The 18550-nt window shown below is 42.9% G+C and overlaps 1 protein-coding gene across 16 annotated transcripts in view; it reads left to right on the top strand.

Moving 5' to 3' along the window:
• The window catches only part of peli3 (pellino E3 ubiquitin protein ligase family member 3), a 41997-nt gene extending 25595 nt beyond the window's left edge, over nt 1-16402 (top strand). For all 16 annotated transcript variants that reach the window (XM_085254985.1, XM_085254964.1, XM_085255011.1 and 13 more), the window contains 4 exons: nt 5249-5350; nt 6847-7062; nt 13637-13825; nt 15639-16402. In XM_085254985.1, coding sequence (XP_085111111.1) covers nt 5249-5350; nt 6847-7062; nt 13637-13825; nt 15639-16238 — 1107 coding nt within the window. In that variant the 3' untranslated portion in view covers nt 16239-16402. The remainder of the gene's footprint in view (nt 1-5248; nt 5351-6846; nt 7063-13636; nt 13826-15638) is intronic.
• Nucleotides 16403-18550: the final 2148 nt, after the last annotated feature.

The raw sequence follows: 18550 nt of genomic DNA, 5'->3' as shown, positions 1-18550 counted from the left end.
ATGAGGGAACGAGAAATGGGAGGGAAACACAGCTGGAGCTAATCAGACACGACGAGACAGAGGAGGCAAAAGAGAGGGAGAGGGGGCGAGAGAGGGCGAGAGAGGGAGAGGGGACGAGAGAGGGCAAGAGTGGGCGAGGGAGCACAAGAGAGGGAGCACAAGAGAGGCAGAGGGGACGAGAGAGGACGAGAGAGGACGAGAGAGGGCGAGGGAGCACAAGAGGGGGCGAGAGAGGGCGAGGGAGCACGAGAGAGAGAGAGGAGAGAGAGGGCAAGAGAGGGCGAGGGAGCACAAGAGAGGGAGAGGGGACGAGAGAGGGCGAGAGAGAGAGGGGACGAGAGAGGGCAAGAGTGGGCGAGGGAGCACAAGAGAGGGAGAGGGGACGAGAGAGGGCGAGAGAGAGAGGGGACAAGAGAGGGCAAGAGAGGGCGAGGGAGCACAAGAGAGGGAGAGGGGACGAGAGAGGGCGAGAGAGAGAGGGGACGAGAGAGGGCAAGGGAGCACAAGAGGGGGCGAGAGAGGGCGAGGGAGCACAGGAGAGGGGGCGAGAGAGGGCGAGGGAGCACAGGAGAGGGGGCGAGAGAGAGTGAGGGAGCACAACAGAGGGAGAGGGGGCGAGAGAGGGCGAGGGAGCACAGGAGAGGGGGCGAGAGAGGGCGAGGGAGCACAAGGGAGCGAGAGAGGTTGAGGGAAAGAAATGATGGAAACATGGACAAAGTTTCCAGACAGTGGAGGCATGGAATGAACACGAGAAGAACAAGGGGTCAGAAAGGGGACACGAGACACAAGGACACACACAGGCACATAAACAAACACACAGAGAGGGACACAGAGGACAAAGACACAACGGGAACCTAAACGGACGAGGAAGTCAAACAGAATCAAGTCAAAACTAATAAATCAACCTGAAATAATAAAACAAGAAAACTCAAAACACTGGGTCAGAACCATGACAACATGAACGGTTTTAAAGGTGGAGCCCACTGATATTTACCTTCCCCCTCAGTTTTTGACCAGTGTCCTGCATTTGAGGTGTTTATTAATGGGACCATTATGCCCAAACACCATATTAGGCATGCTTTTTTATTTGAAAAGCCCGAAGAACCGCCTCCCCTCCTTTTTTGTCTTGGGACGCAGGCAGGCTGAAATGGCTGTTTTTCCATCTTTGCATCAGCCAGCCTCCAAAGTGGTACCCCAAACACTGTAACTCCCTCCGTCCAACAGCGCACTTCTTTGGGTTGGCCGTGAGCCCTGCATGCGTCACGGACATCTAGGTAGGCAGCAGCAGCTCCAGTGTGTGGACGTAGCACCATGAGGTGCTGGAAAGTGGCTCAGAGCAAGCTGAACTGAAGAGTGAGGAATTGGCACGACCCATACCTCCAGTAGCCCTTGGTTAAATCCAGCATCATAAAACAAACAGCAGTGCCAAACCAGTCCAGGAGCTCATTGACCCGGGACATGGGATTGGCATCAAACTGTGAGACTTCGTTCACCTTGTGGTAGTCAGCACAGAACCATATAGACCCATCTCTCTTTATTCCAAGAACTATGGGGCTTCTATTACTCCCAGCTTCAGCATTTCAGCCAATTCCTTTTACACAGTTTGTGTCTTGTGCTCAGGTAACCTGTGGGGCCGTGAACACACCGTCACACCAGGCTGCACACCAGATTCATACAGCCGGGCAAAGTAGAGAACACATCTGTAAATCACTGTTGCAACACAGCAACATCCACTCTCTGGGCCACAGCTGTCAGTCTATGCGTTTTTCGCTTATACCCTAATTTTCACCAGAACCAAGGGATGTTTATGAATGTCCCCACACACACACCTAACCTCCACCCGCTCTGTGCCCAGCAGTGCGCCTGGGGGAACCAGGGTTTAGTGGACCAGGGTCTGCCTACAGCCCAAAGCCACCATAGCATGGAGTATACCTGCCTTGGAACTAGTGTTGGTCAAGTTACTTGAAAAAGTAATCAGTAACTAATTACTGATTATTTCCCCTAAAAAGTAATCCCGTTACTTTGCTGATTATTTATTTTCAAAAGCAATTAGTTACTTAGTTACTTTTTAAAAATATGAATAGGTAATAAAGCAATTCTACTTTTTCTGCATAATCCATCATATAAAATGTAATCAAATGAAAACATTTAAAACTTGTTTTATTAGTTTTAATCTTTTAACTTTATGCATCAAGCAAAAATTAAATTATATGCAACATTCTCTGACTGGAATAAATTTGTTTACCATTTAAACCCATTTCCTGCATAAATAAAATATGTTGTTGTGTTTACACTCACTCTTTCAAATAGATGCAAGTAAAACACAGCAGAAAATAAATAAAATGAAAGACTCAGCGGTCCTGTTGCTCTATTTTCACCTGTTTAGCAGGAGTGGGGCAGGCGGAGGTTTGCCCTGGTGCAGGTGTGCCGCGGCGGTCATGTCGGTGGAGGGATCCGGGAGTTTCTCTGTGAATTTCACATTCCCGTGGCAGCACACTTGGTGCTTGCTCGAAAGTTTCTGTATTTTTTTGCTGTAAAAAGAAGTTTTCTTCCCACGCAGTGAACAGCAGACACTAATGTTTTTGTAACATCAGTACTTCCACGCTTTAAACGCTGCACGCTCATACTCTCTCCTGCACTCGTTACATTATCCATTTTTGAGCTGCACACAGCTGTTGCCACGAACGTCACACTCGCTTACGTCACTGTCATGAGACACTCTCGCAAACAAAATCAAGGTTTAGTAACGCAGTAACACCGTGTGCTAACGGGAAAGTAACAGTAATCTAATTACCTTTTTTGCAATAGTAATACCTTGCTTTACTCGTTATTTGAAAAAAGTAATCAGATTACAGTAACGCATTGCTTGTAACGCCTGACTGCCCATCTCTTCTTGGAACCTTACCGGCGACCCGGAACAGCGACGAAGTTTTCCTTGTCATAAGAGTTTGGTGGGCTCCACACCAGCTGTACATGGTATAAAGATATTAATAGTAGGACAGCAAGAATTAATAACAAACAAGAGGAGTATATACAAAACAGGAAGAAGGCGCACAACAGAGGACAGGACCACAGATTCCACCCATCACTGTGGCGCCTCCTGCGGGTGGTGGGCTTGCAGGACGATGGGCCTATGTCCCTTTAGGTGCGGCCACCAGATGCTCACCCTCGGGCATCCTCCCCAGGCCTGGCTCTAGGGCGGGGCTCCAGTCAACCTATCCCAGGCAGTGTTCCCTAGATCGTGCACTCATAGAGGTCTTCTGAATCGATTTTTGTCTGGTCCCTCAACCAGGACCAATTTGCCATGGGAGACCCTACCAGGGGGCAAAAGCCAGACAACATAGCCCCTGGGATCCCTGGGACACACAAGCCCCTCCACCACGATAAGATAGCGATTCGTGGAGGGGTACTGTTAAGACATTTATGTAATATAATTTTAAATAAAGTTATTCTAGTGTTCATTCCTTGTCAGGATTCAGACACTTTCTGCCAGGTACTGCAATTTCCAATAAATTCTGCATTGTTTATTACCAGCATTCAGGTTGGGAGGTCACATGACTGTAACCCATGTGAAATACAGGGCTACTAAACCCCTTGTAATTATTTTGAGTTATTGTTTAGTATTGTTATACAGTGGCGCTCTGAAACTATGTATGATGACCTTACATGTTGTGCAAAGGAAGCGCCGTCTGTGTCTTCCTGGTGAGCTCTTTCTAAGGAAACTGGACTCAAACTCTGAGCACAAAGAAACCAACATCTGTCCAGTTATTTGTGTTGGAAAATTTCATTTCATTTTCAAAAACCTCCTTCTCGACCCACCTAAATGTCTGGGTCTCTGTTGAAGCTGATATTGCACAGGTCTTGAGGTGATGATGATCATGCTTCGATTGCACAATCCTAAGAATATAGAAATAGATATAGAAAAGGACATAGATACAGCAAGATTACATCTCCCTCCCTTTTTTACAAAAAACTAGTCTCACTTAGTAGAGAATGAGTTTCTTAAATTGGGCAAAAGCTGGTTTTCAAATTGTTTTGCATTTTGAAATATGCGGGGTTTTTTGGTTATGTGTCTTGAGATTTAAAAGTGATTATTTTTACGTTTGGATTGCTTCTGTAAATGGTAGCTTAATGCATTAAGAACTAGCGAGCAATAATAGCAAACGTTGGCAAGATTTAATGTAACAATTATTGAGCAACACTAATGAGATCAATACAGTAACCTGGAGACCCCCAAATGGGAGTTACGTAACGTATGCACCACCTTGAAATTACATATTATCCGAGAAGTTGAAGCTCTTTTCTTTTCCCTCCTGCTTCAGTGAGGTGAGGTTTGGGGCCATTTCCCTGCTTTTCAAGTTTTCTCAACCAGTGCAATTCTTCTTTGATGGTCATCTGGGCACAGGTCTTCATTAAAGCACAGATGCTCCAGGTTTGGGAGCCCTATAGGCATAGGTCCTGGCATCTTTGATACATGATAATTCAAGTATCTTGCTTTCCATTTTTTTAGCTCAATGTTATTGACTCTCTTGATAGTTTCATATTTTTTTTCACTTCTTTACTTTCATAGTGGATTAATTCCACTGACTCTTTCACGCGATTAATAGCTTACAGGTCATTGGCTCTTTCATTAAAAATATACAATTATTTATATACAATTAAAGTTTTTCATGTTCGGTCTTGTACAAACAGCAAACTACTACTTTAGGCCAAAAAGACCTCATTAGACTTGGACTCCTCATTAGCGAAGAGAAAGAAAAAAACTGTTTCTAGTTTTAACCTCATCACTCTGCCAAAGCCTTAAAACTTCAGCTGCCATGGCTACGGGCTATTTATTTAACAGTCTTTAATAACCTTACTAACCTGAGCTAACGGAGTCGTATTTCTCATCTGTGCAAGTAAAACTAAGAGGGAAGCTTTGAATGCTCAACTCTGTGATCAAAACCAAATAAGTTGCAAAAGCAAAATTTATATGTAATGGTTAATATTTAAATCTGCCTTTAGAACATGGTTAATGGCTGCCTTAATAATGTAAAAAAAAACACACCGTGCTGTCACATTGACAGTAAGACATTGAGGATAGATGCTGTCTGTGTTGTTGTTAATATTATGATTAGTATTTACAAAAAACACCTATATAAATCCAAGTGCTGTTGTTGTCTTTAAAAATAGAAAATGCTCTCCAAGTAGATTTTCTGGAGGTCAGTGATGTGATGTGGTTGATGTATAATCTGTTTTCCTTTGGCAGGCACTCAGCAACAAAAGCCAGCACAGCATCTCCTACACACTGTCACGGAGCCACTCTGTAATTGTGGAATACACCCATGACACCAACACAGATATGTTTCAGGTCAGTGTCTATACACACACACACACACACACACACACACACACACACACACACACACACACACACACACACACACACACACACACACGTGTGTGGTTGCCAATTCAACATTTTAGTTTTGTTTCCTGTTGTGGGAAAAGACACTGGACAGTAAAAAATCGTGTAAAATATTGTAACAACGTACCACAAACAGAAGACAGAGCCGTACCACTGGACACTGGTCGGGGTGAAATCTGTTAGCTGTTGAACACCTACCCTCAGATAGTCTTAGCTCGAGGAAGAATATGAAAAGGAAAATAGTAACTGTAAAAACATAAGCTGAAATTTGATGATATTCATTTAAACTTGGACCTTTCATACCGAGTAACAGTATGACAAATCAAAGGATAATCGAGGTTTAATAATGGCTACAAGCCTTTATTCAAGCTTATTTATGTCTCTCAGGATGAAAAGGTTTAAAGATGACAACATTCTCCGATGTTCTTTGTCACTGATTGACCTAAATATCACATATTTACAAAATTAAACTAATATTTTTTGTTTTTCTGCTTCAGACTTTAAAGCAGTTGTTGTAGATCAACATAAAGCTGTAAAACCAGCAACAGTTGTTTTCCAGTCTGCAGTCAGACCTGTGTGCCCTCAGCAGCTTGCAGTTGTTTTCCAGCCACCTTCTCGTATGAAGAAGACCCAAACAAAGCCAGGGCTCCACTGTTCTCTATTTAAGGGTCAGATCCATGAGTGGAGTCCCTGCTCCTTCTGAATAACACACAAAAAAGTCTGCATGTTTGACCTTTTGTGTGGTACAGCCTGGTTCCAGTAACTATTAAAATACTGTTCCTGTCACACATTGTTCTTTTTATAATTAAAACATGCACAAGCCAGGCTCGAAAGCATTTTGTTCGTTGACTCTCACTTTGTTGAAAATCAAAATGCAGCACCACATAGTAAACACAGAGGCGTGTCCGTTGTACATGGACTTGATTGGTTCTCGTGTGGTGCTTTTCTACTCAGAGCGGTCAAAGTGAAATCACTAATCACAAGTGTTGTACTACTTTATGTATTTGGTCAAATGTTACTGAAAACTGGCTTCTGCCATTCAAAACGTATGGACCCATTCTTATTGGTTAATCCAGGTCTCACCATTTTTCAGAATAATCATCTTTGTGCTGGTGTTACACTTTCCACATCTGCCTGGCAACTAAGTAAATCAATTCAGTCTTGCTATTATTGTAGGGCCAGGTTGTTGGCCTGTTCTTCCTTTACACAGTGAGGTCTATAAAGTTTTACTAAAATCACACAGCTGACAGAAACTGAAGAAAGAAAAAATCAGCTGGAACATATGATTATCTTCTAGAGGATTCTTCACCCGACTGATGCTTGTATGCAAATAATTGCACATATTTCTAAAACATGCACAATAAGACTGCACTGGAGTGTTTGTGCTCAGCATGTCTTTGTATGGTCTCAGTGGGCCCTCTCTCTCTCGGTTCTCTCAGATTGGCCGGTCCACAGAAAGCATGATTGATTTTGTGGTGACGGACACAGCCGGCAGCAGTGGTCAAGTTGGGGGTGCGGTGGGGGAGGGCGGAGGCCAATCAGTTCAGAGCACCATCTCACGATACGCCTGCCGCATCATGTGTGAGCGCAGCGCTCCCTACACCGCTCGCATCTACGCCGCTGGCTTTGACTCTTCCAAGAACATCTTCCTGGGGGTGAGTGTTCCCTCCCACGTGGGTGACAGGCATCGCTTGGTACGCGCCACTGGTAACCATAGCAACCACGGTAGTTTGACAGAAGGGATGTGGTTGTTCCACCCACGTGTGACATCAGAGCTGCAAGAATGCATGTCTGTTCATGTGATGGAGCTGCATGAAAACGTGAAGGGGTGTGTGTGTGTGTGTGTGTGTGTGTGCGTGTGTGTGTGCGTGTGCGTGCGTGCGTGCGTGCGTGCGTGCGTGCGTGCGTGTGTGTGGGAGTTAATAGTTGTTACTCATGAGTTATGAAAGAGACTTTGGTCATGTGTTTAATCTTTAGTCAGTAAACAGATCACATATTATAACATTTCTGATCCAAATTAATATTCAGTGCTGTGTTTAGTGTCTTACAGCTGAGTTCATCACTCCCTGCAGACAACATCAGCAGACAGTGATGCAGGGCAGCAGCAGCATATTTTGCAGCATGAATGGTCTGACTATAATAGTGGGAAGTTTAAATCCTGCAATTAAAAGTGGAGAGGACGTCTTTCTCCTCTCCTGTGGCTGGTCTCATGGGACAGAGAGTTAAAGGCTCTGTCCCATGTAAAGTATTGAGAGCTGCAATAAGGTCTGTTGGGCCAAGCACAGATATCAGTCCACTGTCTGATACCAAGATCACTGTGTTGTTTCTGCGCTGTGAATCCTGACTGAAATTATGCAAACGATCACAGAGCCCATTTAGATCAACTTTTTCAAACAGCTTAATTATATCTACCTTATAAACCTGTGGTACCTAACTTATTAATAACAACAAACTCATCTCCGCTTTATTTAGAGGCAGAACTTTTTTAAAGAGTTTTACAGGGATGGGGTCTTGTGCATTTAGCGGCAGTCTGCATAAAGTAGCCCAGAGAGATCAACGGGAGAGAAGTGGTCTGTAAAGTATCAGCAGTTTCTGAAGCAGTTTGACTTGTTAACAGATGTGTGACTCGAGACGGCCGTGGTTACAAAGTTACTGAAGTCATCACTACTGCTAAAGCAAAACGATGCTCAAACGTGCTGCGACTCTTTGTCAGCCAGGCTAAAGTATTGAAAAGCAACATAGTGTCCTCCTGCTTTTCCCTTCATCAGTAACTAGTAACTAATACTAGGTTTAAAGGAGGTTTCTGAAACAGTTACAGTCTCTCTGCGCTAAGTGAAATCCTGCATTTGAACACCATTTGTTTTCGGATGTGACAGGAAGAGACAGTATAGCAAGTAGTTTGCCTGAACTAGCTTGCAGGCTTTTCTTCATTTTTTATAATACTGTACTCACCAAATGAAATAATCTATACATGTTATGGTTACATACAACAGTTTTCTACTCCGGACTCATCAGACACTGGTGCCTTTGACTCCCTAAACACGTAGTCTGCAAACCTGTGGATAAGTTCACCAACTAAACCACTTTTTATATCTCTGGGTGTGTTCTCACCCTCAAAGATATGCATGTTAACTTAATTAATTCTAAATTAACTGCAAGTCTGAGACAGTTGGTGGGAAATCTGACTTCTACAATATATAAACCCAGATATGAGCTATCTGGGGATATTTTTTCAAATTAGCCTCCGGCTGTTAGTTCCCGTACGGTATTTGAAATATTCCTTCCTTTCTAAATGTTGATAATCTTAAGAACCGTAGCAGAAGCAGGGGGGGACAATTTAAAATGTGACACCTCTGTGCTAAGAGTACCGAGGAATGATAAGATTGACAGCCCTGACAACTTGGCTATCAGAACTAAATTTCTGGACTGCTTTTCTACTCTGAGCACTCAAAGCGCTTTACACAACACAGATGTATAATATTGCACGGAGCAGATGTTGTCTTTTCATTCATATTTAGCAGCTTTGTTGTTTGTTACTGTTGCCTTTCCGTCAGATCAAAGCTGTGTGGTTAGTCCCGTCTGACCTCTGGCATCAACAAGATATTTTCAGCCAGTATTGCTGCTAACTGGAGTTTTTCTCATTTCTCTGTAAGCGGAGATGGATGTGCAGGTCAGCAGTTTCAGAAATAATTAGACCAAACACTTCTGGCACCGACCAACGTGCCACATTCAAAGTCACTTAAAGCACCTTTTTAGCATTTAGCAAAGCCTGACCAGAGATTATAGCCCTGCACACTTCAGAATTCATCCTGCTTCTTTAATCAGCAGTAACATAAACACTGAATCTAGTTTCACTGTCAGCCATACAATCCATGTTATGATGATGCACGCTCAATCATCCAGGTAAGTAAATCTCCAAAAGATCAGTGGTTGTTGATCAGTGGTCATGAGAATCTGCATAATTAAGATTAAGGAACTGACCTCCCAGCCCATTGTTCCTTCAGTGGGCTGGTTTCAGTCATTATGCAAATGTCCTGTTTATAAGATTGAAAGCTGCAGTCAGCTGAGACTGAAGGAGTCACCTGGTGATGACGAAACGTTTCTCCCACAAAACGCTACGTCCAGATGAACAGGATCAACCTTTGGAGACGATCCATGTCATAACACTGTCTCCACTGTGTTTGGCAGATGAAGATGTATGAATCTGAATCTACTTCCTTTCCTTCTCCATCATTGTGGTACAAGTTTGTTTCATCTGTCCAAAGAATTTTTTTTCCAAGCCTAAGGAGGCTTTAAATGTTTTCTGGCAACGTCTATGTGGAGTGAATAAGGCACAGCGGGTCCAGGGATCAGTGTTTTGAGCTATTTTATTTACATCACAACACCCCAACCTGAGTCCCCGTGTTTTTAACTGGGCGTGATTAAGGATGCCGTGCAGGTGCGTCCGCCCTCCCTGCACGGCACCACAGGCCACGCCCCACCACAGTCTAATTTGGCCTTCCTGTTTTGAGTGTAACACCTAGTTTGCGCCTTGTTGTTGTGCATATTTACATTCATGAAGCGGCTGTTGATTGTGGACTTGAAAATATTATGAAGGAAAGAAATCTACAGTCATTTAATTTAGTTTGTATTGACTCGACCAGCTAGATAGAGAGAGAGAGTTTATTCATCCCACGGGGATGTTGTGTTACAGCAGGTGATAAAGAATACAAATAAACAAGAAATAAACAACATAGTTAAAACAAAAGTGGCACAGGCACCTGTTAATGGTCTCATATATGATGACAGTGTAGCAGAGGAACAGCAGCTCCTGTGGCAGGTTGAACTCCGAGTTGCAGTGCTTATAACCTCTGCTGGGCCTTCATCCCGACAGATTCTATATGTGAGGACCAGATTGTGTGTAAAGGCAGATCCCAGGAATCTGAAGTGAGAGTATTTTTGAGGATGATAAGACGATGATGGTGGGAAGGTTTCTCAGAAAGTCCATGGTCATCTCCACAGTCTTGAACAGGCTCAGCTCCAAGTACTTCTGACTAGGGATGGGTACCGGTGTCCGGTGCCATGATGGCACCAGTTCTGACATAAACGGTAGTAACCAGACCGAAAAGCAGCGCACATTTCGGTGCTTTATTTCGGTGCTTTTTTTTCCTGAGCTGTGATACACTTCTAGCCAATCATTTTACGTTTCCGAGGATAGTAGGCGGGGCCAGGTACGTACGTTCTGTTAGAGCAGAGCTACAGATTAAAAATGCCCAAGGCGAAGCGGTCAAAAGTCTGGCTGTACTTCACAGCAAAATATACAAACTCAGCAGCAACAAGTGCTTTAAGCTGATACTGTGATACTGTTAAAGGAGGTAACACCTCAAATCTGATGAAACACCTGGCGACGCATAGCGTTTTTTTTAAAGCCCAGAAATGCGCCGTATTTGATAGCTTGCTGCGAGACCTCGCACTGTGCACCTCTACTGCGGGTGGGTTGGCTGTTATGCAACATCCCCCAAAAACACGAAGAGTCCTGGCCCCTAGCCCTGTCAGTGTAGCAGAAAGGATGACGGATGATGATGCAGCAGCAGCCGTTCTTCTCTGCGTGAGTAGCTTAATGTTGTGCGTGTGTAATTTACATTGAGTAGGCTAACCACGTTATTACATTAATGCATGTAAGGTGAACTAGCAAACATCATCATAGCTACATGCGGCTGTCTTCTTGTTTGATGGCAGATACTCCCTTCACACTGGCCAAAAAGGCTAAAATGACCAAAGAAAAAGAGGAAAACAGCTAAACATGAGAGGTTTAGGACAAAGTTTGTGTTTTTTCCATTGTTTAAGCACTGCTTCCAGCCAAGAGTGATACCATATATGCCCCATAGCTGCAGAAAAGGCTAACATTGTTATCTTTTTACAAAAAACAGCTGAACATGAGAGGTTTTTGGACCAATTTTGTGTTCTCCATTCTTTAAGCACCAGTTTGAGCACCGGCACCGTTTCAAAAGTACCGATTTGGCACCGGTATCGGATAAAACCTAAACGATACCCATCCCTACTTCTGACTGCACCAGTCCACCTCCCATCGGTACACAGACTCGTCACCATTCTGGATCAGAACAATGATGCTGGCGTCAGCCACTAACTTCAGGAGAATGATAGATGGCTCTCCGGAGGCGCAGTCATTAGTGTAGAGGGAGAAGAGCAGCAGGGAGAGAGCACACCCCTGGGACAGGCTGAAATGCTCCTCAGCCTCACCTGCTGCTGCCTGTCCAACAGGAAGCTGGTGATCCACTGATAGGTGGAGACGGGCACAGTAAACTGGGGAGCTTTCAGTGGAGGATTAAAGGTTAACCTGAAGGCCAAGACATAATGGCTTATATCCCAGGTTGGTCGAGGTGTTGCAGGACATAGTCCTGCATCCTTGGCCAGTCTGTTTGCCCAGTAGGCAAACTGGACAAACAGGGGGTCTGTGATGTCCCTCAGGTGGCTCAACACCACTCTTTCAAAAGACTTCATAACCACAAACGTCAGGGCGCCAGGCCTGTAGTCATTTAATCGTATCATGGTGGATTTCTTTGGGATGATGGATACAAATCCAGAGACCAGTTAAAGATGCAGCTGAAAATGGTTGATCAGCACAGACTTTCAGGCAGGAGGGGGACACGCCCTCGGGTCCTGCAGGCTTCCTGGTCGTCTGTCTTTGGAAGAGCAGAAAGAGCAGACACAGGAGGAAAAAGGACAACGTAACATAATCTGACATCTACAATAATAAAAGTCACTTTTAATTAAAGATAACATTTGAGATATGATAAGATGAGATCAGGGATAACTAATATATTTAAACGGATGGACATAGTGTAGAATCTACATGGTAACTTACAACATCACAACCCTGCGTCCTGACCGTCCACTTAACCCGAAGTGCACTTCACCAGAACTGTAACTACAGGTTTGGTCGACGCAGCAACAACTGAAGGAAGGTTACATCATAAGTAGATTTCCTGCAGAAGTCTAAGTCAGGCATAAATCAGGCCCTAAATGTTACTTTTTCTTTAAAATGCCAACATTTATATTAAAGTAATATTTTTCACAGGCTGTTCTGTGTTTTATTTACCTCCATAAAACACTGTTGTTAGAACACGCTGTGGCAAGTGTGCACATTTTGTAGTCCACCTACTGTATCCCTGCCTGCACCCCCTAAGGAAACAAACCCCTCCAAACACCTGGGCCATTAAAACATGGCCATGCTCTCCTCCAGCTCTAGGACTGTGTTGATCTCACAGACTGGTCCATCTTTGGAGAGCAGGAACTGGAGACCTTCACTCAGGCTGTCCTGTGTGTACAGAATGTGACAGAGGCCAAAGCAACTGGTGTGGAGCACCCAATAAAGGCCTATTCTATTTTATTCTATTCTATATTTTACTTTCAACACAGCGGACATCTGGCGTAACATCTGGCTGTTCTCTTTTCCTAAGTCCATATTGATTCTCCTATCCACTAAAAGAGGTTAGGAATAGGACACAGGAGGTACTTTTGGAACGCACCCCTAGTTTCTGATGAGCTGTGAAACAAGCGCAGCTTTGACAACAGCCGACTGTGGCAGTGACGTAAAGGCTGGATACCAATAGGTGAGGAGCTTTATGTAAGCGCTGTGTGGGGTGAAAGGAGAAAGAGCTTGATTTACTTTGGTACACTCTTCATTTCTGTCTGTTTTTAGCCAGATTATGCACTGTAAATATAAATGAGGCCCAATGACACTAACCTGTGTAAATAGAAAATTATGAAACTCCACGAAATATGAAACAGAGACCTGATCATAGTTTGTATTGGGATAAATTTACATTAGGTTAAACATGATCTACGACCTGTTTCATGCATCTTACTGTGATGTTTTTAGTGAAAAATAAACAGAAATATTTTGTTTTCAAGTCCACAAAAGCCTTTCTAAGCTGAATTACAGTCAGAATGAGGAACGCAGCCCTTTATGCTTAATAAAGGTTATTTTTATTGTATGTAAAATAGTTTTAAGTTAGGAACTCTTAGTGTGCTTTTCAAAGTCATCATCAAAGCCAGCATCTCTGTGCTTTAGTCAGTGCACTGGTCTACACTGAGCTAGCAGAAGGCAAACGCAGCCATAGCTGTTTCCTTACTAACCATCTCTAACAACGGCCTCCAGCACCTCACAGTCTTCACGTTAACCTGAATATCTGCCTGCTCTGTGTGTGTCCATGTGGGGAATCTAAGGAGCGGGCTGCCAAATGGAGAACATCAGACGGCCTGATGGATGGTCTGACTACCAATGGTGTGCTGGTCATGCACCCAGCGGGCGAGTTTGTGTCTGAGCCGGCTCCTGGGGTCTGGAGAGAAATCTCAGTCTGTGGCAATGTGTTTGCACTGAGGGAGACACGCTCAGCCCAGCAGAGAGGAAAACTGGTAAGAAAGCAGCTGATGTGTTTCATGCAGACTTCATGTGGATACAAGTGTCCAAACTACTGAGCCTGGCTTAAAATTGCAGGGCTTTCTTTTGATGATTGATTCATCACAGACTGCAAAGCTAAACAATATCAAAAGCTACGAATAACTGTATTTAAAGAGTCTGTATTTAAAGAGTCTGTATTTAAAGAGTCTGTATTTAAAGAGTCTGTATTTAAAGATCCTGTTATGTTTTTTTTATTAATATTTCAAAAAGGAGGAAAGACGTCCTCTCAGCAGTATTAGCTCCTGATGTGTGTTTGAGTGCAATTCTTTAAATGGGATTCTGAGCTGCAGTTAAACTGCACGCTATTCTTTAAACCGTGCAATAATGTAAAGCCCATGTAAAGGCCCGTGGCCACAAGGACCAAGCAAAAGAAAAGAAAAATGTCAGTATACTCAGTATACAGTCGTACAGCACAGTCTCTCTGACATTTAATTAGGAGGCAATGATTTGGTTGGTTTCTCTGTCATCACAGAAATATCGAGTCGAATAACGAACTCGACTTAAACTAAACTAAACTTAAATTTAGGTCTTGGTTGACTTTATACAAACATTTCTTGGCCCAGGATAAACATCCAGTTTTTCCCAGCATGTGGATGATTTTAACTCCAGTAACAGTTTCAGCTGATTTACAAAGAAAAACGTTCTGAGGAAATAGACCAAAGCTGGACGAACACAGTGTCATAATTCACCACTACTTCCTTTGTTTGAAACATTCAAGCTGTTGGCTGCACACCATCCTGTAATGATGAATGAAATCTTATTTTTCAGTCCATTTCTGGGGCCTGCTGAATAATCTAAATCTAAATAATCTAATATAAAAGCTAATCTAATAATCGAAATGATCACAGAAGGTGTACAAGTTAAGTAAAGCAGTCAAAGACGAACTGCAGCTTAAGGACGGTGACCTTAGACCAGCATTAGAAATAATGGAAATAGTCAAACTAGGAAGTATTTATTCTTAGCGCATTGAAAGAAAGATGCAAATATAAAAACAATAAATGCATAAACACACAGTTTTCTTTGTCTTTTGAGTAAATAAATTTAAATGTGACTGAATATTTTTTTCTGCCTGTGTTCAGACATCTGCTGACTTGTTGCTTCGTCGAGACATAAACAAACAAAGCTGCTGTCTGGTTCTACACATCAGCGGTCTCCAACCTTTTCTACGCCACGGTTTAACGTCAGACAATTTTTTTACGGAGCGGCCTTTAAGGTGTCGTGGATAAATGCAACAACATGATACGACCGAGACAAAAACTGTGGTACTTTGTAAATATAATAATAAATCTGAATTCACTGTGTAACTTTATTAGCTGCGTCCTCCTGAAATGCGGCAACAACACTGAGAGCAACATCATAATGCTTTTTGGTCGCTATGGTAACGTGTAAATATTTCTTTCAAAATAAGACACACAACTACAACACAGGAAAAGATGATAAAATCCTGAAAACCCTAAATTTTACACCCGAGCCTCAACTCTCACAGACCGGTACAAACAACTCACAGACCGGTACTGGTCCCCAACCCGGGGATTGGGGACCGCTGCTCCAATGCTGTACACTCCATAGATTGCTACATCCCTTGAACCTTGAACCCTTGAACCCATTGTGTGGTGGCATAGAAGTGTAAAAGTTTTTCTAGTTTAAGAAAATTCCCAAAATTCCAGGAATACGAAAAATGATTTTGCCTGGTTCAGTTTCTGATAATGATGCTTTCCTTGCTTCATATCTACACTCACATTTTCCTTTTTCTGTTCTGCTCTGAAGGTTGAAAATGAGTCAAACACACTCCAGGATGGTTCACTGATTGATCTGTGTGGAGCAACCTTGCTGTGGAGGACCCCCCCCGGATTGCGGCATACTCCTACTCTCAAACAGCTGGAGTGCCTTCGACAGGAGCTGAACGCTGCGAGGCCTCAGTGTCCTGTGGGCTTCAACACGCTGGCCTTCCCCAGCCTGGCCCAGCGCGAGATTGTTGACAAGAAGCAACCCTGGGTTTATGTCAACTGCGGTCACGTACACGGCTACCACAACTGGGGCTACCGGAAAGAAAAAGGGCCCCCCGGCCCCGGAGGCACAGCACCTGCCGGCACAGGTGAGAGGGAGTGCCCTATGTGTCGAAGAGTAGGCCCCTACGTGCCGTTGTGGTTGGGCTGTGAGGGGGGATTGTACCTGGACGCTGGGCCACCCACTCATGCTTTCTGCCCCTGTGGTCATGTTTGCTCAGAAAAGACAGTAGCAGGGTGGAGCCAAATCCCATTGCCCCACGGCACTCATGCCTTTCATGCTGCCTGCCCTTTCTGTGGTACCTGGTTGACAGGAGAGCAGGGCCACATCAAACTCATCTTCCAGGGGCCCGTTGATTGAAGCTGAGGGAATTCAGTGCGGGCAGATTGACTAAGGACCTGCTGACTAAAGACTGTGTGTGCTGACATGATAAGCTGAAAGCAACTTGCAATAGTACATACCAAGGCTTCACACGGAATATGAAGTGTATGGAGAGTATGTAAAATAAATTGTGTTGAAAACAACGTGTCTTTATCTTTTTTTTCCTGTGTCAGCCTTCTAATAGCCAGACTGCTGCTCGCATCCATGTAGGATGCAGCTGGTAAACAGTACAGCCAGGGGGCGCCAGAGGGAGGAAAGGGTCCATGATTGACAGGATCTCTAGAAAACAGCAGAACAATCTATTAGTCTTTTTTTTAAGATTAAAAAAAAGACAGAAATGATTAACCTAAAAGAGACAACTGGACACTAGAAACGTGTCTAATTGCAGGCGGCCCCTTGGAAAATTACATTTTAAAAAGATATCCAATGGATCATTTAAGTCATATTTGCCAATACTTAATTATTTCAATTATTTTGTCCTAAACGTTATGCAGCCGTCTGCCAGCAGTTAGCGCAGCATTGTTGAAAACAACATACATCTGTTAATCTAAGCCTGATCGTTTTGTAAACGCTACTGAAAAAGTTGCTGAAATGAAGGTGGACGGGCTTCTCCCTTAGAGTGTCAGGAGCTCAGCCATTCGGAGGGGGCAGAGTAGAGCCGCAACTCCCCTAAGTTCAAAGGACACTAGGCTGTCACCTCCTGGGTAAGGTCTTCCGACCAGGCATGTCCTACCCAGAGGAGGCCCCAGGATAGACCTGGGACGCACTGGAGAGATAACATCTATCGGCTGCCCTTGAACACCTCGATGTTTCCACAGATAACCTGGAGCCGGTGGCTTCCCTGCTGCTGACCCACAACCTGAGAGGAAGAAAAAGGATGATTTATTGTTTTGTTATTTTAGATTTTAAGTTTTGTTGAAGTAGTTATTAATTTTCAAACAGCTTGCATCATTCATGGTGCGCAAACTGCGCCACACTTTTCAATTGCAATTTATGAGTTTTTCAAATGTTAATTTGTCGTATTTTAGTAATCCGTGAACATCCTCTATAGCAACACGTTTTCATATTTAACATCAGGTTATTTAAGTGTTGTCTTCCCCGCTGTCTGGAGCATAACGTGTGATGCTGATAATGCACGATGCGAGGTGCCACACATTTATTCATTCTGTGATTAATGGTTTAAAATGCCTTTGTTAATAGTTTTTGACATTTTCCATTAAAGCAGTTCTCAAGTGTACCTATATATCTGAGTGTTAACTTAGTGTAACTTTTAATTTCTTTTTAATTTCTCTATATCTCTACATCATATATCTAATAATGTTATTATTAAAAACATTAAAATGTAAAAAAAAAAAAAAAAAAGATTTGCAGATATCTCATCAGTTTTGCACAAAATCAAAACATCGAAGCAAAATTTTGATCAATTTCTGCACAGTATCATATTTTTAGAGTCAGCATGGTTTACAATATTAAAGTGGTGGGGCCCAAAGTTGGATGTTTTCCCCCACAGGGCCCCAAATCCTTGGCCTTGTGTCAAAAAGTAAGAAATTATAAATTAACTATGATTAACCATATTAGAGAAACTTGAAGGCCAATTACATCACAGCAAGGCGACAAAGGAATAATAAACACATAAATGAAAATAAAAATCTTAAGATTAAGCTCCAACAATCAATTAATATAGAAACCAGAGTAATAACAAAGTACAAACAAATATCAACAATTTTTTCATCAAATAATTAAGTAAGAAGAACAAACAACAAAATAATGTAGTAAGAAAGTAAAAAGAAGATAAAATAGTGATAATAATATAAAACAATAAATAAAAAAAACAAGGTTAAAGGTGAAGTTGAGATAAATAATGATAAATTAAAAGTAAGGAAACAAATACATAATAGCAAAATAAAAAAGTTCCATTTCAATACCTGGCATGATACATTTTACCAAAGGACTCGATTAAAGTGGCTTATTGGTCACAAAGTCAGTGAGAACGCAACAATATCAGCAGTGTTTAAACGCCTTATTAGGGGCAACAAACTGAGAAAGTCTGTTTTTGTTTGATTTTCTTTTAAAGCCACAGATTGCAATCCTGTGGTTTTATCTTAAAAACCTTCAGTTGCTGAATAGTAAATGACTTCCTGTTGTGAATCATGACCCCTGGCAGAGTATCTTAAACCTGTTGTTACAAACCTGGGTTTTAGGATGGACAGTGAAGTTGGACACTCAAATTAGGGCTACTGTCAAGTCCAGTTTTTATCATTTAAGGCGTTTGGCAAAGCTAAGACCTAATT

Source organism: Mchenga conophoros, linkage group LG3 (assembly GCF_057382185.1).
Source record: "Mchenga conophoros isolate Kocher_MC1m ecotype Shallow Benthic linkage group LG3, M_conophoros_male_GT1.1, whole genome shotgun sequence".
Taxonomy (NCBI): domain Eukaryota; kingdom Metazoa; phylum Chordata; class Actinopteri; order Cichliformes; family Cichlidae; genus Mchenga; species Mchenga conophoros.
The sequence above is the reverse complement of the archived record's forward strand: the minus strand, read 5'-3'. Positions and strand labels throughout refer to the sequence as shown.